Here is a 15,292-nt window from a genome sequence, read left to right on the forward strand (position 1 = left end):
CCCTTTAACTTCTTGTTTTTAATCTTTATTGCAGGGGTCATAAAGATAAAATATTTGTAGTAAAATGTAATCCGCATCATGTAGACAAACTAGTCACGGTTGGGATGAAACACATCAAATTTTGGCAGCAAGCAGGTATCATACAGAATATTTTCTATTTAAGTTACTTGGGGATTTATATCTCTTTCATTTTGGGACATCATATTCTCTGTTTAATAATTTGTTTGATTTGTATTATGGCATTCGGAACCAAAGTGAGCAATGTGGTTGTGGCACAGTAAGGCTATTTGGCAATCTAGAGACATAGAAATCCTGCCATTCATTCTGTAAAACTGCTGTCAAGGTGGGCAGCGAGCAACTAAAGCAAACCACTCTCTGTTGTTGTTGTGATAACCTCTGAAGAGCTTGTACAAAGATGTTCTGCCTGCCCCTCGTGTTAATTCTTCTAAACAGTTCATCACCAATATTTAACAATTGCTTGGAAGTAATGATCCAAAAGATACAGTCTGTATTGTTTCAGATCTCCCACTGCTAGTTTGATTTGCCCTTAATGTGTTTTTCCCTTGCACACTGTGTTTTCAGTATCTATCTGCTATGTCTTAGGCAGTCACAACAGACATTTGTTGTTTGCAGCACTATGGCTACAAACTGAAATATAAAGGACTTCTATTTATATTGCAGGTGGAGGCTTTACGTCAAGACGAGGAACATTTGGAAGCAATGGAAAATTGGAAACTATGATGAGCGTTTCATATGGGCGAATAGAAGACTTAGTTTTTTCTGGTGCTGCTACTGGAGACATATTCATCTGGAAGGATACTGTATTGCTCAAGACAGTGAAAGCCCATGATGGACCTGTATTTGCAATGCATGCATTGGATAAGGTATTTGTTTTCTTCTGTGATCCATTCACTTTATTATTTTTGTTTGTAAATGTGTATCAGTATTATCACAGTATCTTAGGCAAGCAAAACTTCAAGTATGCAAAGGTTTTGTTTTCCAGAGTTGATTATTCTGGACATCGGTAGTATTTTCCTTCAGATGCATCAATGAATCTTAAGAAACAGAGGCAAAATATGTCATTGATATTAGTGAGTGTGTCTTGAGAGACTAACTTTAGTCATTAGAAATCCACTAAATTTGAAGAAATTCAATCAGTTTGAAGATGTTGTTAATGGAATATTCTTTTTGATATTACAGCTTCAACTTCAAAATTATACCAGGAGGAGAAGAACATTAGCTATAAACCTTTTGTATCTATTAGGGGCTTTGTAGATACCTCTGTCTCTGTCCTTTCCTGCCCTATTTGATTGCTCCTGGCTTTCCATCAATTTTTCTGTTTGATCTTGGCATTCTATCTTTTGAACATCCTCTTTAATTATGTTTATATTAGTTAGTGATTTATGCTGTGTTATGCACTGTCTTGGCACAGTCAGAAGAATCTAGCAAGGGAACTGTTCAAATAATAAATCCCTATGCATCATTAGAACTCTGCTTAAAACATCAGTTAGTTTGCAATAACTCTTTAACTGCCACTGTTCTGCATGATGTTCTGATGGGGAATACCGACAACAGAAATCACAAAACCACAACACATGCTGAGATCAGATTGCTGCCATTTATATCTGTTTTTTATACTGTGATCATACAGGGCTTTGTAACTGGTGGAAAAGATGGAATTGTGGCACTTTGGGATGATATGTTTGAAAGGTGCCTGAAGACATACGCTATTAAAAGAGCAGCACTATCTTCTAGTTCCAAAGGTATTATTTTTTGTTGTGTATTATAAGGACTGTATGCGTGAAGGTTGGTAAAATGGCAGTAGTAAATGTCAGATCTTGCCAGAACTCAAAGGAGCGTTACTGAACTACTTACTATTCCATGCTAGAGTTTTCCTATTCAGTTGAAATATCCCAGTTTATGACATTTTATAGTTTGTTTTGATATTTCCTCCTCTATTCCTTGACATTCAGCCTTGTTTTCTCTAAAGAAATGATTTTATGAAGAAATATCACAAACCTGTGAGCTTAGCTGTTCTGAAACAACTAGTTACTACAAGTGACTAAATATCCTGTGGGAGCACTGGGGCCTCTGTGAGCTGGAAAGATCTGTTAAGTCGTACTTCCCCAGGCATCAGGGTGGAAGTCTGCAAAGTGATATTCATATTGAATCACAGAATTATGTCCAGATTGCTGCAGCTTGCAGAACTGTATGTAAGCTTCTTTGTTAAAACAGTAAAACTCCCATCATTACGTTGTGACAATACATACTACCACAAGTTCTTCTCCTTTGGGCTGTTACTGAAAACCATGGATTATCTAGTATTATAATTATGTAAATTTATCTCATGTGTCATGGTTGATTTTAAATACGTTTTATAAGCTCTATAAAGGTGAAGTGAGGCAGGCTCTTTTGTGGTTTCACAAAATAAAAACAAAAACAAAACAAAAACACCCTTGAAATTAATACTCTCTTATTCTTCAGGTTTACTCTTAGAAGACAATCCCTCTATTCGTGCCATCAGTTTAGGGCATGGCCATATACTTGTGGGAACGAAAAATGGAGAAATACTTGAAATTGATAAAAGCGGTCCTATGACTCTACTTGTTCAGGTACGATATGGATCTTCCTATCAGAAACATTCCCTGTAGAAGTACAGAACATCATTGGATTTCCTCTTTCTGTTTTCATTAATCCTGTTCCTTTCCTTGCACAGACAGAAGCTGATTCTTTGTTATGTATGTGTTTTAGAGATTCCCTGTGCAGTAGACAATTCTGAAGTAAAACAAAGAGTCCATTAAGTTAAAATGGTAGTGAGACTTACAAGGAGTATTTTAGGATTTTTAGTTTAGGACCCAGTAAAGAAACAATATGTCAATTTATGTGTGAAGGCTGCTCCAAAAGTAATGCTTCCTATTTTATTGTGTTGGCCCATGACATCAGAGGCAAATGTTGGAGGTGTGGCAGTAGAGGTTGCAGACTCCTGCCAATATCCCATTACATTTTGTTGCCATGTAACAGATGGCAGCAGAGGGACACTCTGATACAATGGCATCTGACATAGAAGTGTGTATGAAGCAAAGAGCTGGAGTTGAATTCTTACATGTGGAAATAGTTATACCTACTGACATTTCTTGATGTTTGGTGAACATTAATGGAGATCAGACAGTGAATGTGGATGGTGTGTTTCAGCAGTGGTGAGAGCAACAGTGGGTCACCTCTACTGGTGCAGATTCTTATGAGTGTGGCATGCAGGTTTTTGCTCATTGCTGGGAAAAATGCATAGTAGTGGCTGTGTTGAAAAATAATGTGTTGTGCTGAGAGTTTGCTCTATCAAGTAGAGCTGTTGTGCTCTTTGTAGCTCTTTGTGTTTTCCTGGAAATAAATCAGAGGCATTGCGTTAGGAGTGACCTACTTATTTCATGTTGCTTTGTCTTACTGTCTTTATTAAGCATGATGTCTGTATATAGAAGTTTGTGTGCATCATTTACTGAGGTGTAATGTGTCAAGTTTTATCTTATGCTTTCTGTAAATGACCAAGTTATTTTTCACAAAAAATATTTGTTATTTACTTTGTGACCAGAACTAGTTGGAAAATCTTCCAGATTTGTATTGTTTTCATGACAGCATAAGTAACATAAATGTGAGAACTTTTATTAGTAATTTTTAACCAGCACAGTAGCTTGGAGTTGTAATCATCATAATTTTAGGGGCTATAAGAAGGAAGGGGACAGGCTTTATAGCAGGATCTATTGTGACAGGACAAGGGGAAGTGGTTTCAAACTAAAAGAGGGGAGATTTAGATTAGATTTAAGGAGAACATTTTCAGCAATTAGGGCAGCATGGCACTGGCACAGGTTGCCCAGAGAGGTGGTGGGTGCTTCATCCCTGGATGCACCCAAGGGTCAGGCTGGATGGGATTCTGAGCACCAGATCAATCTGTAAACCCTCCTCTTCATTGCAGGGGAGTTGTACTAGATAACCTTTAAATGTCCCTTCCAACCCCAACGTTTCTATTACTTGATAATATAGTTCACACAGCTTGTTGTGAGTTTTATGATAAAAAGAAGTTTTATAATTGTTATCCAGTTTAAATTGTATATTTACATGCATTAACTTGAGCAAAAATATATACTCAATTCACCAAGACAGTTCCTTCCTTTTCTGTTTTAATTGTATTTTTCTGTTGCAACAAACAAGGCAGTTACCAAACTGAAATCCAGACTGAGAACCATAAGAAATGATTTAACATTGAAATGATGCCTGCAAGTTATGTGCAAATTGAAGGAAATCTAGAAAATACAGGAAGAGTGATTAAAATTTTAAAAGCTGAGTTCTGAGGAAAGACTTGAAGAGCTAAGTAGGTGTTCGTTGGCCAAACAAGCTCTCTAAAAAGTTAATAGACCTTGCAGACAGACTAGCCCATTTTAGGACTTTATCTTTAAATTTTTATCTTGGGCTTAACTATTTCCTGTTCAATTCAGGTCTGAATGAGGGAGCATTGCCTTAACCAAAATTACAGCTAGCAACTGTGGAGGAAACTAGGGAAAAGTAGGGTTCAGATGGTTATTAGAGGAAGCAGACCAGGCATTCATGTTTTTGTGAATATGGACATTTTTTAAGAGAGGATGGTAGAGACTATATTGTCTGACACTTGTACAAGGAGGTAGGGGAAGTTCTAGAACACTTTACATAAAGGCAAATGCATTTCTTTCTCATATACTAAATGTCATCCTCTAGGGACATATGGAAGGAGAAGTATGGGGCTTGGCGGCTCATCCTCTCTTGCCTGTCTGTGCAACGGTGAGTGATGATAAAACACTTCGAATCTGGGAACTTTCATCCCAGCATCGCATGCTGGCAGTGAGGAAACTCAAAAAAGGTAATCCTCATTTGGTCATACACTGTAATAACGGTGACACTGTTTCTACAATGGTTTGCTTTTAGAGCACATCATAAGCATTAATGAGGGGGGAAAGAGGACAGTCATCAAGAAATCGGGTGCATAGGAAGTGAATAATGTGTCAAGTCTATGATAAGAACAGAATGAAGGATTATAAATCATTGGAATGAATAATAATAATAAAAAGAACTTAGTATGCTTTGCTCTGATTCCAAGGGGAACTCGGAATTGTTTTTCTTCCTGTGAATACAGGACCAGCATATTTGTTGCTGACATTAAAAAGCTTCCTTTTAAAGACAAATGTAGAATTCTAAACATGTTAAGCACCATCAGCATTCAGTGCCATTAAGAACTTCTCACCGTGTACTAGCTTCTCTGAAAATGAACTGTTGTCCTGCCCGCTCTTACATATAAAAGTAGTATGACGTATGCTGAAATACTGCTGCCTTCCTATTTGTTTTACACATTCATAACCTTCAGGAAATTTCATGGTGTAAATTCAACACGCTTCATTTTTGGTAACAGATCCAGAAGGCAGGAACTCTGAGGGAAAAACTCTGAGTTGAATATTTTGGAGATGTGAACTCAGGGAAGGATGAGGATAACTGTATGAGAATGTGATCAGAAATAATGTTGGGGGGAAAAAGTAAGTGGAGAAAATGTAGTACATCTCTGTTTCAAATGTGTTACGCCTGAGCACATTACTGAGTCATGGAACAAAGAAGCTTTCAAGTGTAACATCCCCAGATGACATGATGTCTGTAATGAGTCTTTAAGCTTTTTTATCTGGATTTCCTTTCTGTATATTTTCATTATATAAAATGAAGGTGTTTGAAATGTTGGCAGTTGATATTTGGACCTAAACCCATTTTGGGACTGATCAAATCATCTTGTCAACTCAAGAACAGCCTATACAGAGGATACATTATTATTTAGGAAAATACTACTAGCAGTTATCACATAGTATACTTGTTTTAATAAATAAGAAACCTATTTAAAACTATATACTTGATGCAAAAACCTTTCAGTTGCAGATTTTCTCTCTGCTGGGGTGGTTTGCTCAATCCCAAATTCATAAACCTTAAGATACACCTTTTTATCTCCCTTTATAGGTGGACGTTGCTGTGCCTTTTCTCCTGATGGGAAAGCCTTGGCTGTAGGATTGAATGATGGGAGTTTTCTGGTGGTAAATGCTGACACTGTCGAAGATATGGTATCCTTTCACCACAGAAAGGAAATGATCTCAGATATAAAATTTTCACAAGGTATATCTAGAAAGCAAAGTGAAAGAGCAGTGTTTATCTTGAGTTTGTTTTTCTACTCTAGACATAAGTTTGAATGTTCAGAAGGTAGATTGGCTTTATGTGTCCTCCATGTCTTTAAATACTTCACAATTCTATATAGTTGTGTACAGCCTTATATACAGGGGCCCCCTAATTGAAGCTTTTGGGTGCACTAGAGTAATAAAAATGCATAACAATGTATGTGTTTCATAATCTCAATGTCTCTTCTTTACAGAAACAGGAAAGTACCTTGCTGTGGCTTCCCATGATAATTTTGTAGATATTTACAATGTACTTACCAGCAAAAGAGTGGGCATTTGTAAAGGTGCATCTAGCTATATCACACACATTGACTGGGACTCAAGAGGTAAAATGTTTGATCAGAAATACAGATTTAAAATTACTGCAAGAGGAAATATCATATAATTGTTCTCATGGCAGGAACTGTAAATACTGTAAGACTAAACTGTAACTACTAATGCATATGCTTTCTCAACGTCAAGCACCATATGGGTTCAGTACAGTTACATTTGTTCGTAGAATTAATCCTCACTTGCACCAGAGAATGTTATACTCCATCAATAACTGAAACGTTACTTAGGAACATGATATTGCTTTTCTTTGCTTTTTCTTTTTTCTTTAATTTGGGACCACATGGCACATTTTCTTCTTCACCTTTTATATTTAATTTCATTTCCTCCTTGCTGAGCATGGCAATCACTGCAATGAAGTTAGAGAGCCTTATTGTCACAACTGATTAAGTCTAGCAAGATTGATAATGAGCTTATGCAATAAGCCTTCCTGGACCTAATATCATTCTGTTTGGAACCACCTGTGAGTCTGAGCCCTGCTTCCACTGTTGCACTAGTCCCAAAGAATGGTACAAGTTACCTGACAATGGCAGCAGTTAAACTCTTCTCAGAATCCCTTTGGGTCTGGGTGCCATTCTTGAGCTAAGAAGACACACTGTCACTAAGCTGGCTCTGGGTGCTTGTTTACAGTGCCAATAATGTAAATACTGATAGTTGTACCCATAATAATAGCAATTTGTCTGATAAGTATCTGTGTATCTGTAGTGGTATTTTACTGGAAGTAGACGTTAGCAATAGGATGAGAGGGAATGGCCCCAAGTTGCACCAATGGAGGTTCAGGTTGGACGTTAGGAACAGTTTCTTCTCTGGAAAAGTGGTCAGGCACCGAAACGGGCTGCTCAGGGAGGTGGTGGAGTCACCATCTCTGGAGCTGTTCAAGTGGGGAAACATTGGAGGATGGCTGGACTGCTTGATCTTGGAAGCCTCTTCCAACTTGGGTGATTCTATGATTTGGAGAAGCTACATCTGTTAAGATTTTTTTTTTACAAATAGGCTTAGCTACCTTTTAATTCTTACTAGTTATTTATTTTATTCCCAGTTTTCTGATTGTTTGCAGTGGGTGACAGTATCCCTTCCTTTTGTATTGTTTGTGTTTATCCCGTGATTTATGTTCACTTCCTTGCTCCATCTCTGCTTTTGCAGTGATCACAAATGCAAAAGAATCTCCAGAAAATATTTTCTATGGAAAGTATGGACATTACAGATACTGGCGGTACAATGAAACTCTAACTGAACTTCTAGTTGTAGAGGATTAATGTGTGATACAGGTCAGATAGGAAGGCCATATTACCCTTGTGGTCTTATATTGCGCTTTTTGTTGACAGTGATTCGAAAACACTCAATATAAATCAAAAGAAAATGGTTTGCTGGAAAACCAATTTTTCAATTAATGATGTTGAATTAAAATACTACTGTGTAGTGAATCAAAAGTGTAGAATTCTTCAAGATTGGCCATAAGCAGCTGTCTTTTATTTTGCAGTTAGTAACTGTGGATGACAATTTGTTAGTTTACTTCTTCATTCAGTAAAAAGTTCGTTATATTCATAATAATGAATAAGATTCATAACAAACTCTTATTTCATATCCAGGAAAGTTATTGCAAGTCAATTCCGGCGCTAAGGAACAACTGTTCTTTGAAGCACCAAGGGGGAAAAGGCATGTTATAAGAATTCCTGAGGTATGACTTATACTTACTGTATTTTTTCCATTGTGACAGTTATTTTTTTAGACAGCTCAAAGTTAGCATATGTTTTGTCTTAATGTTTATTTTTTTCCTTTAAAAATACTTTCTTTACAGTGCTCAGAATTAGAATAATTTATTCCTTCTAGCATTTGTAAATATTAGGATTTTTTTAAAGTTTCTTGTTTGTATCTCAAAATTTATTTATTTTTTGTTTAATAGTGATGGTTTCCCATAATCTCCTTTCCAGAACAGCCACCTGTTGTCTGTGTAATCATTGTGCACGCAGTTTTAAAATCAGCCTTAAACAATACGACAAGGTTTTTAATCATATAATCTGTGATACATAAGTTGTTTTCAAAGCTGACAATATTTGATGTCTCATTAAACACTGAAGGAGATTTGTATCTAAATCGCACTTAACTTTGGACAGTGGGAATGTTTAAAAGTTACTTTTAAGTCTTTTGATGCAGAAATGTAATTAACAGCTGGAAACAGTGAAAAATCTCTAAAAACATATAATAATTTAATATCAGATGAGAGAAATATAAACGTTAAAACAGCATGTATTGGGTGCGTATTAAGATGACTTCTTTGAGTGAAATTTTCATTGCAGTTAGAGAAGATTGAGTGGGACACCTGGACATGTGTTCTTGGTCCTACTTGTGAAGGAATTTGGCCCATGCACAGTGATGTCACTGTTGTAAATGCTGCTACTCTTACAAAAGATGGAACGTTACTAGCTACAGGAGATGATTTTGGTTTTGTGAAGCTTTTTTCATATCCAGTGAAGGTAATAACTGTGTTTGTTTTCTCTCTTTAGACTGTAGTGGAGAAAGAATTAGGGAAGACAGTGTTCATGGTATTTCAGATTGCTAATGTGTGTGTTCTTTGTACAACAGGGCCAACATGCAAAGTTCAAAAAGTATGTGGGTCACAGTGCACAGGTAACCAATGTTCGGTGGTTACACAATGATTCTGTGCTGCTGACTGTAGGTGGTGCTGATACAGCTTTGATGATCTGGACCAGAGAATTTTTGGGCATTCAGGAGAGTAAGCTGGTTGATAGTGAAGAATCTGACACAGATGCAGAAGAAGATGGAGGTAAAAATGGTGATATAACACATGTTTTTAATTTAGTCTTCGTTCCACAGAACTCACACATGTTTAGGATGAAGTGGGCAAAAAAAAGTCAGCGTGATAAAGTTCAGTGTAGGGAGAGCTTGGTAGGATTGTTTTCTTCTGTTGGTGTTTTCTGTTCCTCTACCATGAGTCGTGGGTAATTTGTTTTATTCTGTTTTACATTTTAAGGCTATGATAGTGATGTTGCAAGAGAAAAAGCAATTGATTATACCACTAAGATCTATGCGGTAAGCATCCGAGAAATGGAGGGGACAAAACCACATCAACAGCTGAAGGAAGTTTCAGTAGAAGAGAGGTATGTCACACAGTGGCATTTATTTCCAAATGTAGGTTGCATTCTTTTGAATCTCTTTTTGCTCAACTAAAACTATTCTTTAGAAATAAGGAATTTAAGAATCCGTAAGATAGAATTTAAAATGCTGTTTGTCGGTTACAGTATGTTGGTGTGATGGCTAAATGTATGTGACTTAAACACCTGTGAGTGTAGCCTTCTCTCCTGTTGGTCACATACGCAGTTATTTTTGGTTCTAAGCAGAGCACATGGTTAGGCATATGTCTGCAACAAGGCATTTGGGAAAGGAGGAGCTTGTAAATACTGTGTAGTTGAGGCTTTTGGTGACATTTTCATTAGAACGTTTTCAGTTTCTTAGAATTTTGTCAGGTTGCTACTAGTAAAACTGAAATTTCCCATGGGAAGTGTTATTTGGGGAAAATGAAAGAACAGTAAGCTGGAAAACATTATTGGATGGGAAGAGAAGACAGTAAAGAGGTAAGAACATGAGCATAGAGGTTGGGGTCCACTTGCCTAGGGGAGTGGCTAAGTAAAAACTCTGGCTGGGGCAGGACTGCCAGGACAGAAGAGAAGGATCTATAGCCAGTCACTTGGAACTGAATTTAGTCTCAAGACATCTGCACAGAATGCTCTCCCCATTGGTCAAATGGCTGTGGCATTTACTGGTAACAGGTGTTTCTTGCTCCTCTTTTTGGGATGAAGTTGTCTGAAGGATTAAGGTCTGTGAATACTGATGGGTACTTTATCAGTTCAGATGAATAAATAAACACCTGTACAGTAATGCTACAAGTGTGTATCTAGTTGATGACTCAAAGTGAGAATCTGCTGCAGTTTCTTTTGTTGGGATTTTTTTTTATACACAAGTATGAATTAGGGATGAGTTTTCTTTTGCCTCATGTTTTGGGGCAAAAACTAATAATTTTGCACTCAGTACTTCAATAATATGAGATGAAATGTTGGGTGCGGAAGATGAGATATGTTGCCCCCCTTTCAGTTAACTTTTTCATGGCAACATTTCAACAAAGATGCAGTATGAATCTTCATGCTTTTTATTAAGTATTTATGGTTAAATATTGGTCCATAACCCATTTCTCTTCCCTCCTTTTAAGGATATTTCTTTCAACTCATTTACATATTCAATGTCTTTATTTCTCCTTTTTTCTGTAAAAAGGCAGTTTTGTATCTACCAAATGTGGATGTGTTGAGAATGAACTGAAAAGAGAACTTAAAATTTTCATTTTTTGGATATACTGCTAAATTATTATTACATGCCAAATAGCAAGTACCAGTAGTAGGATGGACAAATGTTCTAAGCCAGAAATTTTTCTACCTTCCAGCTGCTTTATTCTGCTTAATGCAAAAGCAAATGCAGAATGAGTGTAATTGACCGACTAAGCTAGGCTTATTATTGGTTTGTGCTAGTGAATTACCAACAATATAAGCATTAGGTTTTTTTTCTGCAGCTTCTCAGCACTTCTATCAGTCTAGGACTGAAAATCACCACAGCCCCTAGGAACTTCTCCTTCTCTGATTCCTGTCCATGTGTTTGCTGTCTGATGCAAGTGAATGCCCTGTTTCTTGGAGACTGCCTCACTCTGTCATGTATTCTTCAGGCTTTGTAACTTCTGAGTCTGTCCACAGTCCTACACTACACAAGCTGACATAGCTGAAAGTGTTTTGTTGCTGTGGAAAACGTCACCCCTTGAAATTAATGTACCCACAGAAGCAGCTTGTAAAGAGGAAAATGAAACAGGCTTCATGTTTGTCACACACTGATAATCCATAGTGCAGTGATAATGTTCTTTGTGGTATCCAAAACTACACAGTCACACTGGAGCAGGAGGCTCCTCTAATACAGCCAACTGCTTCTTACCTGCCTGTCCTGTTTACAGCTGGTGGTCCTAACTAAATGGGTAGACACCTCTTCTGTGATGAGGTTGCCTTACACTTCTATAAGGATTTTCATAATGCCTTTACATAAAATACAATACTATTGGAAGGAATTATCCATCCCATAAGAGAACAAGAAGGTAATTTTTAATGTTCTCTGTATCTTTTTCCTTCATAATATCCCTATATAAACAACAGGTTTGTGTAGTACATTTTAAAATAGCTGGGAAAAGACACTGAACTATCTTCACCATCTTTTCTCCTAAAGAATCACAACTATTCTCATTTTGTTTTATATATACTCTTGGTTTCAGTTACTTTAATATAATGGCACCTTCAGTGTTTGGAATTTGCTGTTCTGATGAGTTTGTCAGAAATTCCCTTACCTTTCATATGTGGCTTGTTAGGAAAAGAAGAATTTGCTTCCTTCTCTTCATCCAGTTCATATAAATTATTAGAATTTGTAGCCAAATAATTAGAGGGCAGAAAATTTATGGTGAAACGTAGCTGAAGTGCAGTTGCTGGGCATACTGTGCTGGGATAGGGCTTTAATTTGTGGGAAGTGGTGGGTTTTGGATGCAGAAAGATAGGATTAATATGTTGGCTACTACTTTTGTCAAAGACTTCAACTTTTGACCATGGCTGTCGTCATAAATTTGCAGTTTATCCTGAATCTTGACACTCTCAATTATGAGTGTTTCAGGACGAAGCTGACTTTTCTCCAAGACATTCGAATTATGAGTTAAGTTTTATAACTGTGCCGGATTTCATCTTTTCTGAGGATACAAAGAATGCAACAGCTAATGAAATATTTGTCCGACTGTGTTCTAAAAGCTTCCTGAAAGCTTCTCCTTCCCCTTATGAGGGTCCCAAGTAACAGCTGATTGAGCCAAACAAAATAAAAAAGCTTATGAATATTCAGCTGTCAGCGTCCAGGAAAGGTTCTAAATCAGCAGGTCTTCAAGATGTGGAGTCTTGAAGCATCTGTGAGCTGGCATCAAGTAATATTGATGCCAGTTTGCAAAGCTTTACTTTTTCTGAAGTAGCCTTTCCCAATTGCTTCAGATATGAAGAAGGAAACCAAGAAGGATGTATTCCATTCTCTTTCAGGCAGGTATATGTGAAACCCTGGTGGTCTTTTGAGGGGAAAAATTGTCTGGAGGAAATATTCCAAATCCAAAATCTTCTTTATAATTGTGTCATATATCTTTGTCTGTATGAAGACTCCAAAATGGGTCTGTGAAGGTGGTGAGACACTGAGCAGGCTGCCCAGTGAGGCTGTGGATGCTCCCTCCCTGGAAGCACTCAAGGCCAGGCTGGATGGGGCTGTGAGCAGCCTGGTCTAGAGGGAGATGCCCCTGCCTATAGCAGGGGGTTGGAACTAGCTATCATAAAAGGTTCCTTCCAACCCAGCCCATTCTAAGAACCAAGGATTGTGCATCTGTTGGGATTTGCAAACTACAAATGCCCCAAGATCTTTACATATTGTGTACATTTTGAAAATTACATTACGAGGCCATTCAAGTTCAGAGGAGTGAAATAATCACAAGGCCTCAAAAACAACCAGTTTACTTCACTGCAAAAACAGACCGGATCTAAGAAGAAAGAAGTGTCCCTACTTACTGTGTTTTCATTATGTGTCTGTGAAAGCAGAAGAGATATTCTGCGTTTTCACTGGTATAGAGTAGAAACAAATTAAACAAAGTCTAAATTAGAAAATGAAAAAGGAGAGAGAAAAATAGGAATGTTTCCAGCTTCCAGCAGAGAAGGGTAGCTGGAACTGTTGTTTTGAACAACTTGGGAGCAAGGACTTTAAGCTCGCTTTATTTCTTTCTTTAAATGGTATTATTTCAAAGGTAAATTGTTACTTCCCTGCTTATAAAACTCAAATATGCTTCAAATGTGATGTGATGCCCAGTAGACAATTTTGGTTCAAGAAGGTGACTGTTTTGTTTTCCTCTTTATTGTAGCTAAATTTTATCTAACAGGGAATTTGACTTTTGTGTTCACTAGAGTAAGCTTGCAGGACTCTGTTAAGAATGGTGTGTCTGAAAAACTCAAAGTACATTGTGTCTCTGAAAATAACAACTGGTGCTACCATTCAGGGAGAGTTTTGTTTAGAGCTGTGTTGTATCTCTTGCCAAGATGCAAGTATATGGATGAGAGCTGATATGGGCAGTGCTAGGTTTTGAAGGGAAAGGTTTGCAACAACCACCATCCATCTGGAAAGGAACCAACAATTTACAAGCAACTTTCTGCAAATCAATACAAAGACTGTCTTTATGCCAAAAGAGAGGAGCCAGCGGCTTTTGTCTCTGCTCTCTCCCCCTGTAAGAGGACAGGTTTAGAGGATAACTGTGACTTTGAACAGCTGCTGTGGACCCTCTTTTACTGCTTAGCACGTGTTCTGTGCTTAGCATAATCCAGCAAGATAAAAAGGAAATCTCTATTATGTGGACCATCTGCAGAATGTTGGGCCCCTAAGCAAAGTCAGGGGAGAAATCTCATGATTGTAAAGGCCAAAAAAATCAGAGATTATGATCGTAGGGATAATATTAAGTAGTTGCCTTAGAAAGGAAAATGAAAGCCCTTTATCAAATGTACTTCTCCTATCTTTTTTACTTAAGAAAATAATGATCATTCTGCACGCGTCTTTGAGGGAGGTAGAAAGTACTCAATAGACTTTACCTGCAGGATTTGAAATAAATTGTGATCTAGTATTTTCGTGCCGAGCTTTATCGTTGCTGCCAGCAGTTGCATCTTTAGGATGGAAAAGAAACAGGAGAGATAAGTCTGAGTAACAGTATTTAAATATGTTGTGGTTGTATTAGCTGGTGCATTTGCTTAAGATAATTAATTGATTGTTGTTTCTCTCTCCCCAACCTTCTTGTTTTCTTCTTCTCCCTTTCCGTGTCTGTCCTCCTACCCTCCCCCCCACCCTTATTTTTCTCTTCCTTTCTTGCTCCTCTAATTGGCATCCTCTTCCTTGCTCCACCTGTATGATACAGAAGTGGGGTGCCAATGAGAGGTGCTGCAGGAGCAGTCTCACGGTGTGGGAGCTCCAAGAGCAGTGCTCCCACACCGCGGGACCACTTGGGCACTGGTGGGACTGTCCCAGACAATCCAGGACAATTGTAAGCTATACTGTGTGTTGTGTAGGAATTGTGCTTTATTTCATACAAGGGTTAACTTCTGAACTGGGACCATTTTAGCTGGCTAAGAACTCATGAAAAAAGAAGTAAAACAGGCTTGCATAAAGACTGTATTTCTGTTACTAATACAAAAGGCAAAGATTTATTTGCATTTTGCATTCTACTAACGGCTAACATCTATCCTGTGTTTGCAGCATTCATTTAGTTTGATTTGCATGACTCTACATAAACTGAAAACTCTTGTAACATACCTGGTGGTGGAAAACCCTGTTAAGCAAGTTGAATGAGTAGAAAACAAAAAGCACCATTAGCATGTTTGTCTACTTTTCGGTTTTCTTAACATACAGTGTGTCTCACTTTCTGTGAGTTACCTCATCTCAAGCCTGTTCCCATGTGCTGTTGTGCATCATTTGTAATCATATGTTCTGACCAGAAGAATTCACGTTTTCTTTCTTCAAACACTATTTTATTGGTTATTTATTTATTTACAAGAACATAAGCTGACATATAAGCTTCCAAAGGTGCCCCCACAGGTGGCGAATACTGGCTTTTGTACCCAAAATCAAATCATTGGGCA

The 15,292-nt window shown here is 37.6% G+C and overlaps 1 protein-coding gene across 4 annotated transcripts in view; it reads left to right on the forward strand.

Moving 5' to 3' along the window:
- Positions 1 to 15,292, forward strand: part of EML6 (EMAP like 6) — a 102,186-nt gene that overhangs the window by 66,285 nt on the left and 20,609 nt on the right. For all 4 annotated transcript variants that reach the window (XM_015856709.2, XM_015856710.2, XM_015856711.2 and 1 more), the window contains exons 17-27: positions 35 to 135; positions 682 to 884; positions 1,652 to 1,763; positions 2,485 to 2,612; positions 4,741 to 4,882; positions 6,016 to 6,168; positions 6,422 to 6,553; positions 8,147 to 8,235; positions 8,855 to 9,031; positions 9,141 to 9,342; positions 9,550 to 9,676. In XM_015856709.2, coding sequence (XP_015712195.1) covers positions 35 to 135; positions 682 to 884; positions 1,652 to 1,763; positions 2,485 to 2,612; positions 4,741 to 4,882; positions 6,016 to 6,168; positions 6,422 to 6,553; positions 8,147 to 8,235; positions 8,855 to 9,031; positions 9,141 to 9,342; positions 9,550 to 9,676 — 1,566 coding nt within the window. The remainder of the gene's footprint in view (positions 1 to 34; positions 136 to 681; positions 885 to 1,651; positions 1,764 to 2,484; positions 2,613 to 4,740; positions 4,883 to 6,015; positions 6,169 to 6,421; positions 6,554 to 8,146; positions 8,236 to 8,854; positions 9,032 to 9,140; positions 9,343 to 9,549; positions 9,677 to 15,292) is intronic.

The sequence above is a fragment of the Coturnix japonica genome, chromosome 3 (assembly GCF_001577835.2).
Source record: "Coturnix japonica isolate 7356 chromosome 3, Coturnix japonica 2.1, whole genome shotgun sequence".
Classification (NCBI taxonomy): Eukaryota; Metazoa; Chordata; class Aves; order Galliformes; family Phasianidae; genus Coturnix; species Coturnix japonica.